This window comes from Periplaneta americana, chromosome 1 (genome assembly GCF_040183065.1).
Source record: "Periplaneta americana isolate PAMFEO1 chromosome 1, P.americana_PAMFEO1_priV1, whole genome shotgun sequence".
Taxonomy (NCBI): Eukaryota; Metazoa; Arthropoda; class Insecta; order Blattodea; family Blattidae; genus Periplaneta; species Periplaneta americana.
The window spans coordinates 53,655,516-53,679,582 of NC_091117.1; the positions used below are offsets into that span (position 1 = coordinate 53,655,516).

Here is a 24,067-nt window from a genome sequence, read left to right on the forward strand (position 1 = left end):
TCAAATAAATTTGCATGAGATTGTACAAATACGAAAAAAAAATTCTTAATGTTTTAATAAGGACCTAGTAATTAAATAATGATTGGGGAACGGATTATTATATACTGAAAGTTAGAGATGATGTTACAAGTAGGTTACTCAATTGTTTATACATATATAATAGTTGCCAAAATAGATAAAAGTTCAGTCTGGTATAAACAACTGTGACTATTCAAGGCTGCTTGACATTCGAGAGTTGACCACTCCCGACGTCTTGAAAGTTTGCTTAAGCAGTCAACGACATAGGCAACACTGTCATGAGGGGTTTTCAGCTTTGGGAATGCTGTTACTCTTGCTTTCTCGATCGTTGTTCAACTCTAATGTTCATGTAAATATGATGGGATAAGGAACTATTGGGTAAATGATTAACTTTATGATACATCTTAATATATAAATTATTGTAAACATAATTGAAGTGTATCTTTTTATTTGAAAGCTCCATTATTTCCGAATATTCCTAACCAAATAGACTGTACAACAATTTTCACCAAAAAGTGAAAATATATTTTTAAAATTTATAACATAGAGTGTTTATATTTATCTAATTATCAGTAAAATAAAAATAACAACAATCCCTGTCTCACATAAACACAAGGTTTGGCTGCATCTTCCCTTAATTTGAAGTATAAATAAACTCAGTTCCCCTGTAGTTTATCATTCATTATCACAATATTAACATAAATATGCAATCTCAGATCTGTTATCAGAGAGGGATTCAACAAACTACCTCTGAGAAGGTAATCTGTTTACCATTAATAAACTTACAGATTTTGTTAAAAAAAAAAAAAAGAGAGAAATAATTGGCCTTATAGTGTACAGTATATACAAAAAACGTGTTTTAACATAACACAAATAGGTTGGTAAAATTGTAGGATATTCCATTTGTTCTATGTGCAGGCAAATGCACCAGTCTGTCATGCCACTTTAGGTTAAAACCAAAGCCATATACGTCATGACATAAATAGAGTAGATACAAATATTAAGAGTTTGCTTGAGGAATCTTCGTGATTGTTACCAGTAAATTATCATCATCATCCGGTGACGTTATGGAAAATCAGATTTCATCCTGACCACCTGCAAAGCAGAACTGAGTTTGTATTTCAACAATACTGATAAGCATAAGCCACCTCTATAAATTCCATGGGCATGTGCACAATATTTAGCAGCCAATCACCACTTATATCTGTGCATTACTTGGGTATGATATGTGCTATGCACATTTTAGCATATACAAATCAAATTATCATCATAATTATTATTGACCGCAAATACCCAATAAATTATTACAGGAATATGAATATTTTCAGCAGTATTTTTAATGTATGTACCATACTACCATGACAGATTGAACTGCAGCTGCTCATTTCTCTTAAACTTTCCATTACAAGATGTTTAGCATAAATTAGTCCAGAACAGCAGATATGATAATTCAAGCAACTTATTCTAACATCAATAATAACAGTAATAATAATCACAACCTAGAAACATTAAGCTACTTGAATTATAGTTAATTTTATGGCTCCAATAGAGATATAAAGTTCCCCCTTTATTTAATTTAGTAAAGAACATAATTTTCAGCTACATATATTCCTAATATAATAAATCATATGGAAGGGTTTTTTATTCTGTAAAAACCAAATGTCCAGAATTGAAATCACTGATTGCAAACTGGTCTTCAGGAACACATTCATACTCGAAAATTTGTAAGTACCGGTATAATGTTAGTGAAATATGAGAATAAGTTTTTCACTTAATATGAAAAAAAAATAAAATAAAGAAAAAGACTTCACTCTTTGCAAATATTTGAATTAAAGATACAGTTCATCTTCAAGATAATCGAAATATGGGGATGGTGGAAGTCACAGAAAATAATTATGTCTTGCTCCTTTATCAATGTCCAAAAACAAATGAACCAAATACTAATTATGGTAATTTGAATTTGCTTACTATGTAAAAAGAATTATAATGAACAAAATGCTGATTCTGGTAAAAGAAGGGACATTGAGTTGAGCACTTTCCTCATTAAGTTCCATTTTTCAACTTTGAAGGCATTTGACATAGCTAAACTGAATTCATTGTTAAGTATGCATCAACTGACAAAATACCAATTTTAATTCGCACTGTTCAATAAAAATATTTCAATTAATACAATATTTTAACACAAAACAAATTAGGACATGCAGACCTTTCAAAGCAACTACTCATTATGAAAAGCATTCCAGCTGGAAGGAGAGAAATAGGATTTAAAAAGGCTAGCCTTGTGAGAATTTAAACCAGGAATGGTAAATAGTAACAAAACAGAGAAGAGAACTAAGTAACGTTTCCTTACCAATTTCAATTTTTATGTAATCTTTCATAATTATTACTAGTCTTAGGAATTCATAGTCCCTTTAACTCTGATTGAAGGAAAATGAAGTCGTGCTGTATGGGCTGTGGAAGATGGTCACAGAGTTCAGTGTACATACTAGTAAATTCACCTGTCGCTTATAAATAGAGACTCACTGTCACCAAGTACAGCTTGTTATATTGTACGTTTCTCCAAGCACGTTATACATGTAAGGTAGGAGTATTTTAAGTCAATGTAATAATATGAATATGACGTTTAGCTATCTGTTACTTACGATTTTCAAATATACATATTGTATCGGAGTTTGAAGGACATCAGTATGTGATTGTACTACGCACATAACAATGACTGGTTGCCTGTCAGTTACCTGCTTCGAATCTGTTTTGCATTCAATCTTTGTAACGACTGCATGGTTTGTGTACAGGCAACCTGACGGAAAGGGACTACGAATTCCTAAGATTAATTATTACTATAAACTATTACAGTTCATAGCTAATTACTACTGTTGATATACCAAATGTACGCGAAACTTCTGATCAATATTTCTTTGATTCATGATACTGATTCAAAAGCTCTTGCACAAAAGTCGTAACACTTCCATTTAACTACAGATTTACCATAAGTTCGAGCTTCACAGAGAATGTCTGATTATGGAGAAATATATTATATTGTAATACAGTGGTATTCAATCTATGGTAAGCGTACCTCTGGGTATGGGGGTTTGTCTCAAGGGGTACACATCCCACCGACTAGGTATATAAAAATGCTGACACATTTACTTTATTATACTTGTTGATAATTATTACAATTACAAATTTTCTTTTATAATATCAATTCTCGTTTTCCTTGCTTCAATAACATTTTACATATTTCATTAGTATTACTGCATCAATAACTACTGTACGTATAATAATAATAATAATAATAATAATAATAATAATAATAATCATCATCATCATCATCACTTATTTTGCATACGGAATCGATTATAGTCTTTTGTTATTTCTTATAAAATTGCAATGCAGTTTGGGGGTACGAAAGTTAAAGAAATATGTATTGGGGGTACGCTAGCAAAAAATATTGAATACCACTGAAACTACAAGATTTTTTCTTTTTTCTTTTTTTCTTTAAGTAAATACTGTATAAGAGAAAACTTTGGATAATTCTGTAATTTAATTTTTGTATGCAGGTCGAAACAGCATACAGCATAGTCCCACTCTATACTGTTCTGGTATCAAAACAAAATACATAATATTATGGTAACCCTATTTATTTATAAACATAGTTTGTAGTCAACAATGCTCAATAAAAAAAAATACTTCATATGGAAGAAGGATTTAAATTTTATTGAAATAGTTACTGTCAGATATTTTAGGGCCATGTGTATTTGTATATACACATACATACACAAACTTCTAGGAACATTACAATCTGGTCAAAGCTCTATAATTATAATAAAAGTGCACCAAATTTGAACAATTTTTCTTTCATAGTGTGATATTAGATGGGTGATTAAATCTGTCCAATATTTACCATGTGTTGTACACCGAATTATATGGATTAAATCAATCTTACTCCCTTAAAAGTGCCAATGATTTGACTTACACATACTTTTTTCTGGTACAGAATATCTGTTTAAATGAATGCATGGATACTGTAGTACGATAGATACTACATAATGCAAGGAGTGCTGAAGATATACAGAAGCTAATGATTTTCCTAAATATTATGTTTAAAAAAATGAAATTCTTGATTTAATATGTAATGGATTACACATTATGGCTTAAAATAAGAAACATACCACATTTACAGTGTTTCTTCAATACCTGTCCTGACACATCATCTCTGAAAATGGTAGGGCCTAATTCTGAATTTACTGTTATTTTAATTTGTGGCAATTGTACCTTCACTTCTGAGTAGTTGAATATACGAAGGCTAGTTTGTTCTGTAATAACTTTTTATAAAAGTACTTCTTAATGTGTTCTTAAAGGAATTCGAAACGGTCTATCCCTGTAGTGGTTAAATTTATCTCTTTCATTACCCATTTTCTCAGGATCTCCTATGTGAAGGAACCTGCTAAGTCTATATGATGTTTTAACAATAATTTTAATAAATTTTAGCTTTGTAATTTTATTGAAGTTATTTAAGATACACTTTTTAATAAATACTGCAAATTAAAAGATAAATATTCAGTTTATAGTATACTTCTTTAAAAATGATTAAAATTGAGAACAGTGAGTAAGAAACATCATAAAAACAGAACTATTCTTTGCTTGATAGAAGCTGAGAAAATGGGGTATTATTTAATATTACAGGAACAGAATGCTTCGGACCTCCTCAATGTGGAAGAAAGTACTTGATTTCCAATTCAAATTAAAAAAAAAATGAATGTGATTTTTCTTTGCCTTCATGCAGACAATTTCGATTCTGGTTTATTTGGTTGTGTAAAACAAGAAGATTACGAACTTTAACCCATAAACGTTTCATATAAATATAATGTAAAGCAGACTTTAAGATGACTATAAACGGATACAAATTGTAATAACAGCAAAGACAATATTAAAAACAATTACGAAAATAATTAAAATTGTCTTACTTTTTTCAGTCCTTAATTACAGTATGATTTCCACCTGAAGATGATAATATTGACCATGACAGTTAAGAATTCAAGTATAACACATGAATATATATTACGAATGTATTACTACGGCCAAAACAAAAAGAAAGATTCATTAGTGACATTTATTTATGATTTTAATGCTATATTCAAAGCATTGTGTATAAATCAAGCTATTATCAATAAACACAGTATCTTACTTATAGGGACGGAGAACATCTTTTAATCTTGAATATCTAATCATTTAAAGGCAATACTATATTATTTACGATACTAAAATTGTATGAGTTACAGCTAAACTATAAGATCGTGTACAGTAGAAAACAATTCTAAGTGGAAGCCTGATTCATTATCAAAGGGACAGTGTTGGCTTCTCAAATCACAGACAAATGTATGAATTCACAATTTTAACTCCTTCACAACCACATTTGCAGACCATCAACAATAAAATTCTTCTGTAAAAGAGTATCGGTAATCAATAAATTAACTGTCTCACATATAAAATATTGGAACAGGAATGTGATTTACATAAGGATACAAGTAGCAACTACTTCAAATTTATTTCATTGATCAAACATATCTGTAACCATTATTAGCATTCTTAATTTTCTTGCTGTAATCTTATTTTTCATAAATAACACAGGTGGAAACCTGCAAGGGTATCGTATCATTTGAAAGCATTTAATTATTGTAGTTGCAATTCTGAAGACAATGTTATTAATTACTGCTAAATTTCAAACTCAATTACAATAAGTAAAGAATTTCGAGCATTTCAAGTGTGATTTCTGGCTTTACTCAAACAATAAGTATAATTAATAAATCAATTCCACACTATTTATGCTCCCAGAATTCAAAGGAAGTTTGGTGGGTATGAAGTAAGCTTTCATACAGTGATAGCATACTCCACATAACGCAATCACCAATGAAATACTATATGAAACAATGACAGTGGATATAAATTTTTTAATTATTCTGAATAATCTACGAAAATAACTAGCAGCAACTATTAAAAGTATTCTGAGTGGTCTCCAAAGGCGTTATATGAATATCATTCAGAAATTCAGAAATATTGCAAGAAAACTTCATAAATCACTCCAGACATATGTAAATTATGGACATAAATGAATCTTTAAATATATACAAGTTGCAAAAATTAATTCCAAGTTCAATGTACTGTAATTGTACCTCTGCAATATGAAAATGCAAGTGATCACAAAATTCATATTAATTTGTGAATGTTACGTATCACTGCATCATGCAGGTAAGAATTGCTCACATTCATAGGCATGCAGAAATGGAAATTATGTGGATGGAAAACGTGTCAATTATAGAACAGAAAATTTGCACTCTGATAAAACGCAACTTTACAACATCAATTGAATTTGAGTAATCCCATTCTCATTAGTAAATCTTGCTTACATTCAACAATTCTGAAAATCCTCTTAACCTCAATTTATTACAGCATTCAGTTATTCAAGAACTGTGATATAATTAACTGTTAGTTAAATGGTTGTGCATTTACAAAACCAAATCTGTAAATATTTTGTTTGAACCTTTTATATGTAATGTATTGTTTGTTCATTCGTTTACTTGTTTGTGTGTATGTAAATGTAGATGTAGATGTAGGTTTGTATATGATGGCTCTTTTAAATTTGTATATAAAGAAAATTTCAATAATTTACATGATAGCTATTGCACACGTATATTTGACTGTAATATGTAGCTAGTCGGCGATGTATGCAATGGAGGGGGGGGGGAGGAAGGAACTGGCCACTCTACCCCATTATGTCCTGGCCTAGTTGCCTCATAAGTGGTGCCTTGTTGGTATCACTTATGAGATTCAGACCTGTCTTCAGACAGTTGACTAAACAACAGTGATATATCAATAAAGATATTTTAATAATAAAAATATTATAAGTTTTTTTTACAATTACAGATAATAATAATTTAGACTTTTAAAATTTTTTGTAAATGTCGTTAAAATTTATTTTTAAAGGTAACATGAATAAAGCAATTACAAAATGACAATCACAATGCATTTTTATTTTATCAGGTTGGTATTCTGAACAGTAATTTTGAAATGTGACAGTGGAAGAATGTCTTCGTGTTTTGTTTGGGGCACTGGCACTTTTGACAGTATGATTATACAGAGTGATTCACGAAGATAGTACAATACTCCAGGAACTGATTTCTGATAAAACTGTGATGAAGAAAGATCATATAAACATATTTCATAATTTTAAAATTGACTAAGTTACAGCCTCCTGAAAGTTAAATATGAAAGTGAAAGTTATGAAGATTAAGCATAGCCTATAAATATGTCGGAAAATGGTACTGGATGTATTATACATTTATTAAAGTACATTCAGATTATTACTGACATTATTAGTGACCAGAAAAATTTCTATTAATGCTGGTTTTCAAAGACTTCACCTTCTGCAGCAATACATATCCGAGAGTGAACGTGCATGTCAACATAGTACGTATACTAGTAATAAATTAAACAATTATGAACAAGGAACCAATTCGCAGTTTGCTGTGAATGATTATGGAATACTCTGTCTACTGTTCCGAAAAGTGTGAGCTGTTTACAGTACAGAATAATTCTAAACGCTCGAGTGAAGTTCACAAGAATTTGTGTTACAGAAAAAACAACTGTGATTATTTCGGACATATGTATACATGAACATTTTTCTTCACAATGATAATCAGCAATCAGTTTCTTGAATAATACACGATCTTCGTGAATCACCCTGTATATTAATATTATACATTTATTACTTTACACAGCTATGACTATCCACTAATAGAATTAATCATTGCAACTATATAATGTGAAAACAGTAATCTGGATAAATACAGGTATCATGCACAATATGACTAGTGAAGAATTATTAATTAGGAAGTTTTATACTTATAAGATAAATTAGATCTTACTGACGAATTTCTTATTACTAATTTGCGTTTTTTAGTAAGATATACACAAATAAAACAGGAATGGCATGAAAGTGTTAATAATAATAATAATAATAATAATAATAATGATAATAATAATGATAATAATATATTACGGATTCATATCACTATTTGTTGTAAGTAAAAGTATTTATGAACCATGTATTCCTGACTTGAGCATCTGTTACAGTGTACCTACCTCATAAAAACTAGTTGGTCATGGGACTACTTTCTGGTAGTAGGGGTAGTGTATTCAAATTTACATGGGCATATTAAAAACTTTTAATATTCAATACCAAACTGTGGAAAAAATTATCATAGGCATCATCAAAAATTTCTTGAGCATTTTGAATTAACATCTCTATTTTGAATCCTAATATTTTAATTTGATATACATTTTATTTGTTATTATATCATTATTGTAATAATATGTAGTACAGTATGAGCCAAAACAAACAGTACTGAAATTGTCGCTCATCTGCTGTCCAAGTTTCTCTAGCAACGAAGTATTTATTTATTGTATACAATAGTTTGACATATTGTGAATTCAGTATTGTGTTGATTTCTGCAATTATGGTTCTCACAACAGAGAAGAAGGTGTTTATTGTCGAGCATTATTTCCAGGTATACAGAGTACTGAAATTACAAACATATTCTGAAAATAAAGATGTCATTATAACATGCAAGGCAACATAATACTGATTCCGTATGACGGAATTTCTCGACGATAGCTGACATTGTTGTGTTATTTGGTGTCAAATTGTTAAATCGCTCCTGGTACTGCTCTTTAACGTGGCACAAGCTCGGCCCATTCTGATGCCCCACTCCGTATGACCGGAAATAATGTTCCACAATAAATACATTTTCCTCTTCTGTGAAAATCATCATCATCATCATCCTTCACGAATTAGGCCTCTGTAGACCTGTTTCGGCCCCATCTAGCAGTCTTCTTAAAGGTCTTCCTGGTCGACGATGTCCTCTAGGTTTATATTGCATCATAATTTTTGGGATTCTTGAATTTTCCATTCTTCTTACATGATCTAGCCAATTGAATTTGTATCTGCTGATTTTTTCCTTCTGCTGACTCTACTTCTAATTGTTCTAAAATTTCTTCATTCCTTTTTCGGTCTAAAAGAGTATATCCTGCTGTCCTCCTCAAAAATTTCATTTCCGTTGCTTCGATTCTGTTCATGTCTTTTATCTTTAATGACCAAATCTCGCTTCCGTATAAAAGGGTGGGTAATGCTAGTGTATTATATATTTTTATTCTTGTAGATTTTTGTGAAAATCATAATTGCAGAAATCAACACAACACTGAATTCACAATATGTCAAACTATTGCATACAACAAATAAATACTACATTGCTAGGGAAACGTGGACAGCAGATGAGTGATAATTTCAGTATTGTTTTTTTTGTTTTCGTGCATACCATATATCTAATTAATGTTTTATGGGCATGTTTCAAAATGTTCAGTTTTAACAGAGTTTATAATCATTTTTTTACAAATTTATATATACATTTTCTATCCTTCAAACATTCAGAAATTTCTGTTTTCTGGAATTCAGGATCTTTGTGGTCTGCCAATGTTATTGGTCTGATGTCTTTGCAAAAAAAAAAAAAAATAAATAAAGGTATCCCTTTATGCATTATGAAAGCACATGAGGGGGCATGAAAGTAAAGCTCCATACTTTCATGAACTCAGCATTAGAATGAATTGGTGTGGTTGCCACCACTGCCTTTTACCTCCAGGAAAAAACCCGGTACTGAATTTGACAGGAGGTTGAGTGGGTTGTGAGACTGTTCTCGAAGTTTCAGCAAAGAAAAATATTCCGCCACACTTGGAATTGAACTTGGGACCACCAGTTCGTAGTTAGATGTTTTACTGACTCAGCTACCCAACCACTATTTCTTATAAGTGATATAAATTAAACGTTTTAAATTGAACCCTAAATGTAGAATGAATGAAATGATCTGTGAAATTACAAAAATACAAATTATTATTAATGACAGTGCATACTATACGAAAGTCAGAGGTCACGAGTTTGATTCTCGATAGGGTTCACTCAGCCTCTAACAGAAATGAGTACCAGGGGCATTTCCTTGGGAGTAAAGTTGGCAGGCATGTAGGACTGACATCCCTACTTCTGACTGTCTCTAAAGATGGGAAGTCCTAACCTCTCGCCACCCCGGATCAATTTAGCCTTTAATAGGGTTGGCTTCACCTTTTTCTTATTGTATGAAAGTCGGATTCAGAAATTTCATGTTACTGAAAAAAAAATGACCCAACACTCATAATGCACACTTTTGAACTTATAAAAAATGTATATGCACACTTGAATAATGAAAATATTAAGTTCTCGAGGTCAGAGAGGACTTGATTCAAGATTGCTGAAATATCCAGTTATAAATTTTGTAATCGACACATTTTAATTCAAGTACCGGTATTGTATATTTGCATCAGAGATTGGAAGAAGAAGAAGAAGAAGAAGAAGAAGAAGAAGAAGAAGTAGTAGTATTGTAGGCTATATTTAATGCAGAGCAATGGTTCTTGGTTTCATTTCTTAGAGCATTTCCTTTTCGTGAAATTAGACTAAAAGTTTAATACACACTTTACAATTAATTTCTTTAAGTAATGGTTTATGATGCATACCGTGTAATAAAACAATTTTTGATTGAAAAGAAAGTGGGTTAAAAAAAAAAAAGAATAATGCGTAGGAACTTGAGTAATGTGAAGGGAACCTAAATGGCCAGAGAAGAATACAAGCAGATAACAATTTAAGATCATTGCATGTAGGAATGTAAAAATACATTATCATTTAATGGAAACCGTTTTCAGAACATGGGAGAGGTGATAGTAGGAGGAAGAAGAGTAAAGTGCATAAGATTTGCTGATGATATACGTTGTTAGCAGAAGAGATGATACTAAGAGATGTATTACTGGAGCTAAATGACAGCTGTGAGCAATATGGGATGAAAACAAATGCAAAGAAGATGAACATCCAGAAGAAAAATAAAGAAGGTAAATGTGTGAACTCGAAATGAGGTAGTAGAACAAGTGGACAGTTTCAAATATTTTGGGTGTACTATAAGTAGTAACATAAGCTGCTGTCAGGAAGTCAAAGGGAGGAGTGCTTTGTGTGGAGTGTGGCATTATATGGGCCAGAAACATGTACATAACGACGAAGTGAAGAGAAACGACTAGAAGCATTTAAAATATGGATATGGAGAAGAATGGAAAGTGTGAAATGGACTGACAGAATGAGAAATAAAGATGTGCTAGAAAGAGTGGGTTATAAAAAGAATAATGCTGAAAATGATGAGGAAGAGAAAAAAAAATCTGTTAGGTCACTGGCTAAGAAAATACTGCATACTGAAGGATACACTGGAAGGAATGCTGAACAAGAGAAAAATCATTATCTACCTTAATCTCACATCCATATCATGCCAAAATCACTACAGCTGCAGAATATATGTTTACATATGTCTTGCTGCAATTCTCCTTTTTACAGTTTTATCTATGTTCAATGGAATTTTATGAGAGAAATGTCTACAATTGTGAAAATGCTCGAAATTTCTAACATCGTAAGTTTAAAAATATCCTGCTTCTAGAAAATTTTTAATAAGCACATTAACAATACATAATTTGCATAAATAATGTACGTTATTAAAAGTTAACACAGAACTCGTTAAGAATTTTATTCTAAGTTATTTACTAATAATATGACTGTTGCTGAAAATATCGTCTTTTTCAGATAGTGGGGTACGAGACATTACTAAAGCTACAATTTAGTGTAAAAATCATGAACAATGGGATATGATAGAGTTAACAGAGTGCACTGTAAACAGAATATCTATAATACCGACATTCCATTTCTCCATTAATGATAATTATCTTTCCTATGTAACATCCACAATGCATCATGGGTAACGTCTGTAACAGTTACCATATGATTTATATAGTTTTGGTACATTGCTCCTAGAATTGTGTAGTGAACTGATAAGAATCCCCACCATTAGATTGAAAAAAAAAAAGTATACCGGTAACATACACTAAGTTACAGCTATCATATCTACTTCTGTCTGATCTAATAACAGAAATCAATACTGTTCAGGAGTTTTTACATAAATCATCTTTCTTCTACCCAACACATCTTATTCAGATTAGTAGTCATGAAAATGTGTTCCTTTCTTTTTCAGTAATTCAAAAAACGCAAATTTGTAACTACCCAAAGAATGATTTCACAAGGTTACAGCAGATTATAGAAGAATGGAATGCAATTTTTCAGGGACAAGTTTCGTTAAAACATCGTCATTGTTTGATAAATGTTTTAATTATCTGTGCTACTACGTTCATGATCAACAGATTTTTACATCAAATCGTATTCGTAAAAAAACTTCCCACTTCAGTGGCATGTTATATTACTGTCTTCTTCTATATTACATATAAGAATATTTATTTCTGGGGAGATGTACGTGTTCATGAACAAACAGTATCAAATTCAAGGTGAAAATTACTATTTGCTACCTAAAATCTCACAATAAAGTTAGTGCAAATACAATTAGTACAATTCCTAAAAGGAAATCCTGCTGACACTAGATACTATACCCTGTTTTCATGTCGAACCATGAGTTGATCATTAAAGATTCCTTAAAATTATTTAAAAATAATAAGCCTGGAAGAGAGAAGTGAAATAAAACAAGAGAGAAAAAAAAAGAAAAGTCTCCTACAATAATTCCAATATTTGTTTTTATGACTTCATTATGAAAGTAACGACTTCGCTTTTCTCAAAGATACTACAAAAAACTGCATGAAAGCAGTTTAGGAAATTATTTTTTATGCACAATAAAATTTACTACAGAAGTTTTTACAATATATTTTATGCTAATTTTCATGTAACAGACATTATAACCAATTAGTTAAAATAGAACATAAAATACTTAAGTTTTGATACAAAATTTGTACAGTTTTATAAATTAATTATGCCAAGTTTTACACTCATATTACATTATTGTTCTACTGCCATTAAAATCATAACAGCACAATTGTCCGGCAATATGAAAAGCAAGCACTGAAAGATATATAGTAAACTATTATTTCTAAATTGAGATTCAGAAACCTGGATGATTACCAATATTGATGTTGTGTAAATAACATTATATTCATGTAAAGAGGAAGTAAAAAGAGAAAAGGATAAGTGATGTTATGGTAAACTTCAGTCACGAAACTAAATTCTAAAAATCCTCAGACAAATTACAGATGATTAATACAATTTCAGAATAAAAGAAAGCAAATTTAATTAGGTATACTTTTTATTTATCTTATGTTGAACTATTTTTATTCTTATTTCACCTTCTCATTTAGCATAGAGTAATGCTCTTGTAGTAAAACTATTGCAATAAAAGTACAAATGTTATTTTGAATTTTTGCATGAGATTTCCTCTTCTGTCATTAAAATTATATTTCACACAGCAAAATCTGGTTTCAAGAACCAGCTATAATGGCTTGGGAGGGGAATCATCATCCTAACCACACATTACTTTCGCACTGGTTGGACGTGAGGCCAGCAGTTGGCTGGTCAGCCTTGGCCCTTCATGGACTGTTGCACCACGGATTACACATTTGAGACAGAGAAAAGGATAGAAAAGCAAGATCTAGGAAGTGATTACATACAACTTCATCTTTCTATTTCTGAGGAACTGAAAATCTCAACTCTCCTGCTGAAGATATAAAACATTACTGCATGAGGAGATATCATACATAGAAGTTTATGTAAAGAAAATATTCACCAAGTCTTTATAATTAACTTCGATATTTAGGATAGAACTTGGAAAACAAAATATATTTCAAAGTTCAATGAAAGAAGCACGTTCTTAGTATAAAATATTAAATGAAGAAAAACCTTCGAAGGCCGAATGTGAGATAATATTTAATCTCTCTTTATAAAGTATATTGCTTATAGCAATTACAAAAATATTATTTGAAAATATAGCTACATTATAGTTCTTGCAAAGTATAACATTTCTGTATAAGAAATGCTAATTCACAGTATAAGGCAACTAACAAAAGAAATGTATATCCAGCGCAGTTTCTCAGTTTAATTTTTAATAACAACAAAACTTCAAAATCTTTTCGTACAATTCGTGGTATGCACTAAATGAGAAATGAAACAAGAAAATACATACCAGATAAATAAGGCCATACCTTATTCAATTACCCATAGAATCAAGAAAGGTTTTTCAAAACATAAATATAGTTTTGATGTAAAGCATAAAAACTGGACACAAAGAAAAATAGAAAATTACTGAAAAGAAACGTAGACTTCATATGGGATTCGGGTACTGAATTAAAAGTACACAAAGACAATTCAAATGCATTCAATTGAAGAGTGTCTGTGCAACATCTTTGAAAACGTTTATGTATTTAAAATAAATAGTACAGTTCCCTTCTATTGTAGGTTTCGTGAGTCTGAACATGTTTACTATATTGGATTCTCGTTAAATTGGCTTAAAATTAATTGGGATGAGATTGAAGAATTCCTGACAGAAGAAATCCTACGGCTATAGAATACAAGGAATGAAACAGTTATATAAGATGTGTATGCAAAAATAACTTTCAGTTTTAAAAGTTAGAAATTCATTCATAAGGAAGAGAGTATAGTAAAGTCTTTTTTTTTTGGTCTGTCAATAGCAGTGAATTTTTTTCGCAAAAAGGAAATTATTTTTATTTTTTTTTTATAATCATAAATCAATATTTACGCACATAAAACTGATTTAATATAAAAAGGAAGCTTAAGAAATTATTCAAATTCAATTACCCTTCTATCACATTTACATACAACTTGGAGTGATGTTTCAAAGCAAGAAATATTTTGTATTCTTTTCCATCTCCAGAATCAAGATTTGTGGACTTATACACAAAATATTACGATTTCCTGAGCTGCAGAATCACAACCATGGCAACATTCATACCATATACAAATTTACAAGATTTTTATAAATGATAGTCTATATGACTTGGATAATATGCATGAAAAACGTTATACTGTATATATACTATAATTCATTGATCTTAATCATAGGGAATTCTGTCATTCATTTCGTAATGGTCGGAGACTAGCCCATGTTGTATTTTCTATTTGAAGAATCACAAGAAATCAAACAAGATCGAATATACCAGAATATAAATTTATATGTAAAAGGCAGAATGCAAGAAATGATATTACAGCTATGGACCAGAACTAAACATAGATTTGGTATGTGTTCCATTCAAGACACTTATCTAGCAGTCTCTTTCAAGACAAACTCTCAATGAAATACCAGATCTGGTGCTCGTGTATCATAAGAAAAAAAATTGATTCAAATATTAATTAAACAACAATGTAAATCTTACTCTGGTGCAAAATTATGATTATGTCATCAAGAAGTAAGATCCAATATTGCATGCTGCCAAACTGTGAAGCTTTTCAATATATTGACATACTTGAAATAAATTTTGTAAATTGCAATTGATTTTTTTTTTCAATTTCAGTAGGCAATTACACTATATTTTTACATTAAAATGGTCTCTTCAGTCAACAAAGATTTACAGTTATAGATCTGATAAAAATTTAATTTAATAAACACTCACATCTTTCGTAACTTCAAACCTGCTGTTCTGAAATTCATTTTGCCATACAACTCATTCAGAATAACAACCACATGCAGTCCTCCTGTACAGGTATAAAAATGTCTTGGTGTATATGTCCTTACGGGATTGTGTTTATTTGGTGTAAAATATTACGGTGCTTGCTGTCTCAACAATCTAATGGTTGTTAATGTCGGATTCCTCCCTTGGCAAACATGGTGTGGTGATCATGACCAATCAAACATTCTGATGACTGACATTATTGGCTAGTACAATAATGTTCCTCTCACAGTCCATCACGATGCCACACCCATTTTTTGTTTGTGTGGTCGAAACGATGTGCAAGCCACTGTTGTTCTAATAGCTGGTAACGGCCAGTACTAAGGTAGAGTGGTTTTCCACGCCTGTGATGTAAAGAGGAAAAATATACATTAAAAAATTTGCATTTGTTTCTTGACAACTGTGTTAAAATTTACCATTTGAGTCAAGTGCCACATTCTAAAACTTCAGTGAAATAAAAGTATTCATGAGTAAACATAAAATGAAAATAATAATTGAAATAAACATTTTGCAATCAATCAATTATATTGTCAAAAACTACCATTTTTCTGAAGTTGTAGACAAAGTCAAAATATACATAGATAAACAATGATGAATACATTAAAATGCAGTGCCACGTATTGAATTAAATAACTCATGAATATTATAAAATGGACTGGCAATAAGCCAAACTTTTAAACCAGACTTCAAAATCTTTAAGTTAGTAGAACAGGCATCGCTCGGCAATCTATTAAACGTATCTGTAGCAATAACGTTGAACCACTGTTTACTTTTAGCTAACCTTAACATTACAAGTATACATATAGTCGCTTAAGAATGGCGACCTCATATAGAACGATCTGGAGAATTCATTATAGTTAGAATGATACAATAAAATAATTTTCGGCAAAATTGCAGATACAAGATCTCCATTCTTAAGCAACAATATTAAGTCAGCATTTTCAGTTTATATTCTGTCACAAACAACGTTTAAAGTGCTGACCACACATAATCCCATAGTGGCCACTTCTCGATGTAAGATGGAGTAAGGCCGAAAATATTTTCTATATAAATAAGATTTATTTCTATTGAAATTCAGGGATAATCTGAATTAACAAAACTTTGTGTAATTCCACTACCATTCATGAAACATATAGAAGGAAGTATTCTAGTGTTGAAATATCTAAAAGTAGAAGTAAATCTGTCATTATTATTTATTTGAGCTTCTTACTTGAGTTCACGGTCCTCTTCCCCAAAACTGTCCAAATAAACAGATCCCCAGAGACAGGCACGCTTGCCCCGAATCACAATTATATAAGAAGAAGTCACCACCAAATACATCGCGGTGCCACCTCCACAGTCGATAGAATGCTGTAATGAAAGAAGTTACATAATTTTCATCTATGAGAATTCTCGGAATATGTTAGTTACTATATTCCTGACATTATAGTTTTCAAATGTAATGGCTTTAGAAGGAAAAAAAAATTATTTTAAAATAAAATTAACATTACATGATTATTCCCTTATGCATTAAGTACCACATTCTATGCACAAGGTTGTGACAGAGGCAGTGGAGAGACAAGACAAGAAAGGGCACACAAATGAAATTATACGATATCACGATAATACAAAATGTGCTGTACTACCAGTGAATCAGCCAGTAGTTGAAATGAGATTTCTAAGATCAGATATATATATATAAAGTGGATAGCCTACGTAAAAAGATTGACAACAGACAGATTTCCATTCAGAGTTTTAACCCACAAACTGAGAGAAAACAGTCTTGCTAGACCCTGCAAAGATGACTATAAAATAAGAATCACGGAATAAGCTACAAGGAAAAAGAGGAAGATGAGACAAATACATAGCAATAATAATAATAAATAATAAAAACAACAACACAATAATAATAATAATAATAATAATAATAATAATAATAATAAACCAGAATGTAAAATTTAGAGTAACATCTTTTAAAATGCTTGTGCAGAGTATACTGTTCATAGGTATGTAAATTATTTCAGAACTCTAGGCTCAAACCTAGATAATACATATTATGTCATCATGGGAGGGGAGAAAAATATCATTTGTGACCACATTCGAATGTGTGTTGGTCAAACTTGATGCTATGCTCCCAGAAATCCAAGCCAACCTTCACAGAATGCAAGAAAGCAAAAAAATTGAAAACTGAATTAAGAAGTTTAATTAGGGGTACATTATTATAACTGATGGTTGTAGCTGTGTAACGAAGAAAAGCCAGAGAAATAGGCTTCTCAACATTGATGCTATTACAGGAATGTGGATCGTGGGCTCATATTATGTCTCAGTTGAAATATCAGTTCTGCAGTTCTTTCTTTTGCTAGTGAACACATAGTTCCAAAACAGTGGACATTTTTACATTATTTATGATACAATGCAAGAACTAAAAAATCCCGCACACCATGATAATTTTTTAACTAAAGCAGTAGTAAAATTTGGCTGGAGTATTCTTAATGATGGACTCAATTCTGTTAAATGTCATAAATCTATTCAAAGAAAAGTAACAAACAATTTTATCACATTTAAAAATCCATAAACCTCTGATGAGTTTGGAACAAACTGGTCATTAAATGTCTGATTAGTATATTTACCTGCACAGCTTCACAAACGTTGAGTTGCTTGCAACATGTCTCCTTAAGGCAGACCAGAGTTCCACACAGTAGACATATACTAGTTTCACGTGGCACAGAGTGACACTGGCTACATTGTCTGCGATGGTAATACTGTGAAGAATGTAAAATGCATATTCATGTTATATGTTCCTTTTTAATTATGGTAATATGTACTGGATTGTGATGAACTATCATTATTTGTAAAGATTTTGGACTTTCCAGCAGTGCTGCTGCCAAGTATAACAGAAGAAAAAACAGGTGAAACTTTCAGGAATCTGTATGGAGTTCTGAAGTGCCAGAGAAATCTAAACTGAACACACGATCAAAAAGCTAAAAATTTTCTTCAAAATCCAACAATGTGAAAGCCAAACATGTCATATTACTAACCACTCTCCAGAGGAAACATGTATATTTATATACTGCTATTTAAAGATATTTCTCTGTTCGAAATGACTCCATTTTTATCATATCTCATTTGCTAGTGTAATAAAATAGTTCTAAAAAATTAAAATAATTCAATATAGGCCTATCGTGTTTGAGTTCGTAATTCGTGCACTGTGAAAAAACTGCAGTTAGTATCAAACAACAGAGGAAAATTAGTAATAGTTAAAATTAACTGACTGTATGTTTCATTTGTTCCAATAGCACATATACAAATATACTTTATTAATTACAGAATTCTGTTTCATCGTCATCCTGAAGTACAAGTATAATAAATTTGTATTCAAATTCAAACATCTGCCTACTTTATCGCAATTTCCTTTATAAATAAATACTGTTATTATTTAAGAAAGTTTACCTGGAATATTTTATCGTATAGATCAGGTAACCGAAGTAGCCGAGGTTGATGCCATGTGATGTGTTGATCTACAAGGAAGTTGCGTGCTGCAATTTGGCTGCGATTCACAAAGGCAACCAGTTCCTCACCCCACGCTCGACCTATTTCGTAGCCGTTGGTGGGCCAATTAAGTGCAACACCTGCATTGAAACGGCTCCAATCCATTCCCTCAGTAACAAGTTCCAGATAATATACAAGCCGTACAAATTCTGACTGTTTGGTTGTAATGTCTGGAAGGGGCTGATCATAGAGATGGTGGCGTAATAGAGATGCCACTCGAAGGAATGGTAGACACAGCTCCTGAACCTATTATACAAACAGTATAAAATGTAATAATCCACTCTTATAAAACATCACTTCTACCCTGTAAATATTGCTTCGTCTATACGTATACTATGGGAAGATTTTTCATTTTATCAAAAAATATCCACATCTATAATCCTATTATTTGTGCATATTTCGACTTTAGCGATAGTTAATTCAAACACAATAAAATACATGATCAGATTAATTTCATAATTTCTTTATCCATACCTGGTATCTAAACAGGTCTTTATTTTATTAACCTTAGCAATATAAACAATAGATTTATTCACAGTAGTGAATTAAAAGTTTTCGACTCAGAGCAGTGAAACAATATTTATGAAACAAGTTCGTAAAGGTTTTTTTTTTTTTTTTTTTTGGGAGTGGGACATGAGTGTAAAGTTTGTGAATCGAAGCTTAACACGAGGGCCAAAAAATTGTTTTATGAGTGTGTATCATATCATTTTTTCTATGACAGCACAAATTTATGTTAAATAAATATTTCAAGTTGGAGAGGTTATAAAATCACGAATTAATGGCCGTCTAAATTCAGAACCATTAAGAATTAAGTATTAATAGAATCACAACTTGTTTTATTCATGATCACGATTTCATGGCCGTCTAAACCGGTCATAATCAACAAAATTGACATTCAGAATGAAAAATAGACATGAACGCCAAAGCTTGCAGTCAGGTGATTTAATGTAACCATTCACAGTGATTTTCATAAACGTTAACATTAAAAGTGAATGATAATGTGAACAAACAAGCCTGAAAACTCCAAGCTTTTTGTTAGCGGTGATGTCAGCGACTATATTGAAACAAAAACAAAAGAATTCGTGAACACGTCAAACTACATTCTATAATGTCAGTGAATTTTATGTCACACATGCTTCTTCTTTACCGAAATTTACATTAGCTGTTTGCTATTCTTTTAGCAAACACAGTATTAGGAAAATGCTTAATATAAATACAGACCTGTAACTCCACATTTTCTCTTTTAGCCCGAAGAGCTTCTGAGGAACAAGTTCCTTCCTCTGAAATATTGCAGTCAGAATCTTCTAGCTGATACAACTGACTTTGCTCTAGAAGAGTGATGATAAGAGCCATCACTTCGCGCAGAGATGTCATTTCACCTGGAAAACTTGTTTGTCCAACATCAGGGACACGCCACTGAGCTCGTTCCTGCTCTGTCATGCGACAACTCAGTTGTGCTACTACTTGGAAGTATAGTAGGTTATACAACACTTTGACGATACACGAGAAGTACGCTGAAACAAAATACAAGTCTTCACAATATGAATATTTTTCTTATGTATGGTGGTCAATAACAAAATTAAGTAAACTATTACTTCAATAATGTCAGACAGTGGTAGTACATGAGCAAGATATGTAGACAGCTATAGACAGTGATGTCTAATGCACAAGCAAGACATGTAGACTGGTACAGACAGTGATGTCTAATGCACGAGCAAGACATGTAGACTGCTACAGACAGTGATGTCTAATGCATGAGCATGACATGTAGACTGCTACAGACAGTGACGTCTAATATATGAGCAAGACATGTAGACTGCTACAGATAGTGATGTCTAATGCACGAGCAAGACATGTAGACTGCTACAGACAGTGATGTCTAATGAATGAGCAAGACATGTAGACTGCTACAGAGAGTGATGTCTAATGCATGAGCATGACATGTAGACTGCTACAGACAGTGATGTCTAATGTATGAGCAAGAAATGTAGACTGCTACAGACAGTGATGTCTAATGTATGAGCAAGACATGTAGACTGCTACAGACAGTGATGTCTAATGCATGAGCGAGACATATAGACTGCTACAGACAGTGATGTCTAATGCATGAGCGAGACATATAGACTGCTACAGACAGTGATTTCTAATGCACGAGCAAGACATGTAGACTGCTACAGACAGTGATGTCTAATGTATGAGCAAGACATGTAGACTGTTACAGACAGTGATGTCTAATGCATGAGCGAGACATATAGACTGCTACAGACAGTGATGTCTAATGCAAGAGCGAGACATGTAGACTGCTACAGACAGTGATGTCTAATGCACGAGCGAGACATGTAGACTGCTACAGACAGTGATGTCTAATGCATGAGCATGACATGTAGACTGCTACAGACAGTGATGTCTAATGCATGAGCGAGACATATAGACTGCTACAGACAGTGATGTCTAATGCACGAGCGAGACATGTAGACTGGTACAGAGAGAGATGTCTAATGCATGAGCAAGACATGTAGACTGTTACAGACAGTGATGTCTAATGTATGAGCAAGACACGTAGACTGGTACAGAGAGTGATGTCTAATGTATGAGCAAGACATGTAGACTGGTACAGAGAGTGATGTCTAATGCATGAGCAAGACATGTAGACTGTTACAGACAATGATGTCTAATGTATGAGCAAGACATGTAGACTGCTACAGACAGTGATGTCTAATATATGAGCAAGACATGTAGACTGTTACAGAGAGTGATGTCTAATGCATGAGCATGACATGTAGACTGTTACAGAGAGTGATGTCTAATGTATGAGCAAGACATGTAAACTGCTACAGACAGTGATGTCTAATGTATGAGCAAGACATGTAGACTGCTACAGAGAGTGATGTCTAATGCACGAGCGAGACATGTAGACTGCTACAGACAGTGATGTCTAATGTATGAGCGAGACATGTAGACTGCTACAGAGAGTGATGTCTAATGTATGAGCATGACATGTAGACTGCTACAGACAGTGATGTCTAATGTATGAGCGAGACATGTAGACTGGTACAGAGAGTGATGTCTAATGTATGAGCAAGACATGTAGACTGCTACAGACAGTGATGTCTAATGTATGAGCAAGACATGTAGACTGGTAAGAGAGTGATGTCTAATGCATGAGCAAGACATGTAGACTGTTACAGACAGTGATGTCTAATGCACAAGCAAGACATGTAGACTGGTACAGACAGTGATGTCTAATGTATGAGCAAGACATGTAGACTGCTACAGACAGTGATATCTAATGCACAAGCAAGACATGTAGACTGGTACAGACAGTGATGTCTAATGTATGAGCAAGACATGTATACTGTTGCAGACAGTGATCTCTAATGCACAAGCAAGACATGTAGACTGGTACAGACAGTGATGTCTAATGCACGAGCAAGACATGTAGACTGCTACAGACAGTGATGTCTAATGCATGAGTATGACATGTAGACTGCTACAGACAGTGACGTCTAATATATGAGCAAGACATGTAGACTGCTACAGATAGTGATGTCTAATGCACGAGCAAGACATGTAGACTGCTACAGTCAGTGATGTCTAATGTATGAGCAAGACATGTAGACTGCTACAGAGAGTGATGTCTAATGCATGAGCATGACATGTAGACTGCTACAGACAGTGATGTCTAATGTATGAGCAAGACATGTAGACTGCTACAGATAGTGATGTCTAATGCATGAGCGAGACATGTAGATTGGTACAGAGAGTGATGTCTAATGCATGAGCAAGACATGTAGACTGTTACAGACAGTGATGTCTAATGTATGAGCAAGACATGTAGATTGGTACAGAGAGTGATGTCTAATGCATGAGCAAAACATGTAGACTGCTACTGACAGTGATGTCTAATGCACGAGCAAGACATGTAGACTGTTACAGACAGTGATGTGTAATGCATGAAAGATAAGGAGGAAGATGATGATCTTTCATATGCAACTTCTGACTAAGACCACAATCCTTGACAATAATCACTGGTTCACAGGAAGATTTTTGAAGGGAACATAAAAAAAAAGTATTTTATAATATTCATGGAGATACCATACTTACTTTGATCTAGATGAAGAGGGAGAAGCAAGATAAGCTGAGTTAAAAGTGCAGTAGGATCCCTTAGTAGGAGAGGCACCTCTTTCTCATATGGCGTTAGAGCTAATGGTGCCCGTGGTTCTGACCTTATTCCTGCCACTTGTTGCCACGTATGCCAAGCTGGCCAATGTGCTAGCAAGCGACCGTGCATTGCTAGCACATGTAGAAGAGGCACTGAAACATTCACATAAGCACTTTTCTTTTATTTCTGCAGTTAATTCATTATAGTAACATTTAGTCAATCTCAATTTCATCAACAGTACATTCCCAAAATAACATGAAACTCACTTACCTATACAAGAGCGTTTAGGGATGAGTGGAACAGGTGAATTGTCAGCAACAGCACTACTAGACAGTCCAGTACTACTTCCAGACGTGGAACCAGTATTGCTAGTACAGGAACAGAGTGAACCTCCTCGCTGCACCAATTCTACTTCTAGATTTGTCCTTGCAATTGAACTTACGAACAGAAACAGACTCTGTGGTGTAGGTGATGTACTTTTCTGTTTAAATTTGTGATGAGTACTATTTGTCATATCTTCCATTGCTTTTGCCATTGCCTCAACCAAACAAGACGAGAACTGAAGTACAGAAACAGAAGATTCCATAGTATTTACATGGCAATGTCAGACAAACTATCACTAAAGCTGCCACAAACAAAGAACAGACTTCTGACAGTTGTGTAATATATCTCTTTTAACTCCCTTCTATCCTCTTCCCAGCTCCATAATATTACTATGTTTTATTGTTTCAA

General features: G+C 32.6%; 1 protein-coding gene across 4 annotated transcripts in view; it reads right to left on the reverse strand.

Moving 5' to 3' along the window:
* Positions 1 to 449: 449 nt before the first annotated feature.
* Positions 450 to 24,067, reverse strand: part of Ubr3 (Ubr3 ubiquitin ligase) — a 196,580-nt gene continuing 172,962 nt past the window's right edge. For all 4 annotated transcript variants that reach the window (XM_069820170.1, XM_069820155.1, XM_069820162.1 and 1 more), the window contains 7 exons: positions 23,606 to 23,894; positions 23,278 to 23,487; positions 20,395 to 20,687; positions 19,075 to 19,419; positions 18,255 to 18,386; positions 16,856 to 16,995; positions 450 to 15,989 (listed from right to left, as the gene is read on the reverse strand). In XM_069820170.1, coding sequence (XP_069676271.1) covers positions 15,872 to 15,989; positions 16,856 to 16,995; positions 18,255 to 18,386; positions 19,075 to 19,419; positions 20,395 to 20,687; positions 23,278 to 23,487; positions 23,606 to 23,894 — 1,527 coding nt within the window. In that variant the 3' untranslated portion in view covers positions 450 to 15,871. The remainder of the gene's footprint in view (positions 15,990 to 16,855; positions 16,996 to 18,254; positions 18,387 to 19,074; positions 19,420 to 20,394; positions 20,688 to 23,277; positions 23,488 to 23,605; positions 23,895 to 24,067) is intronic.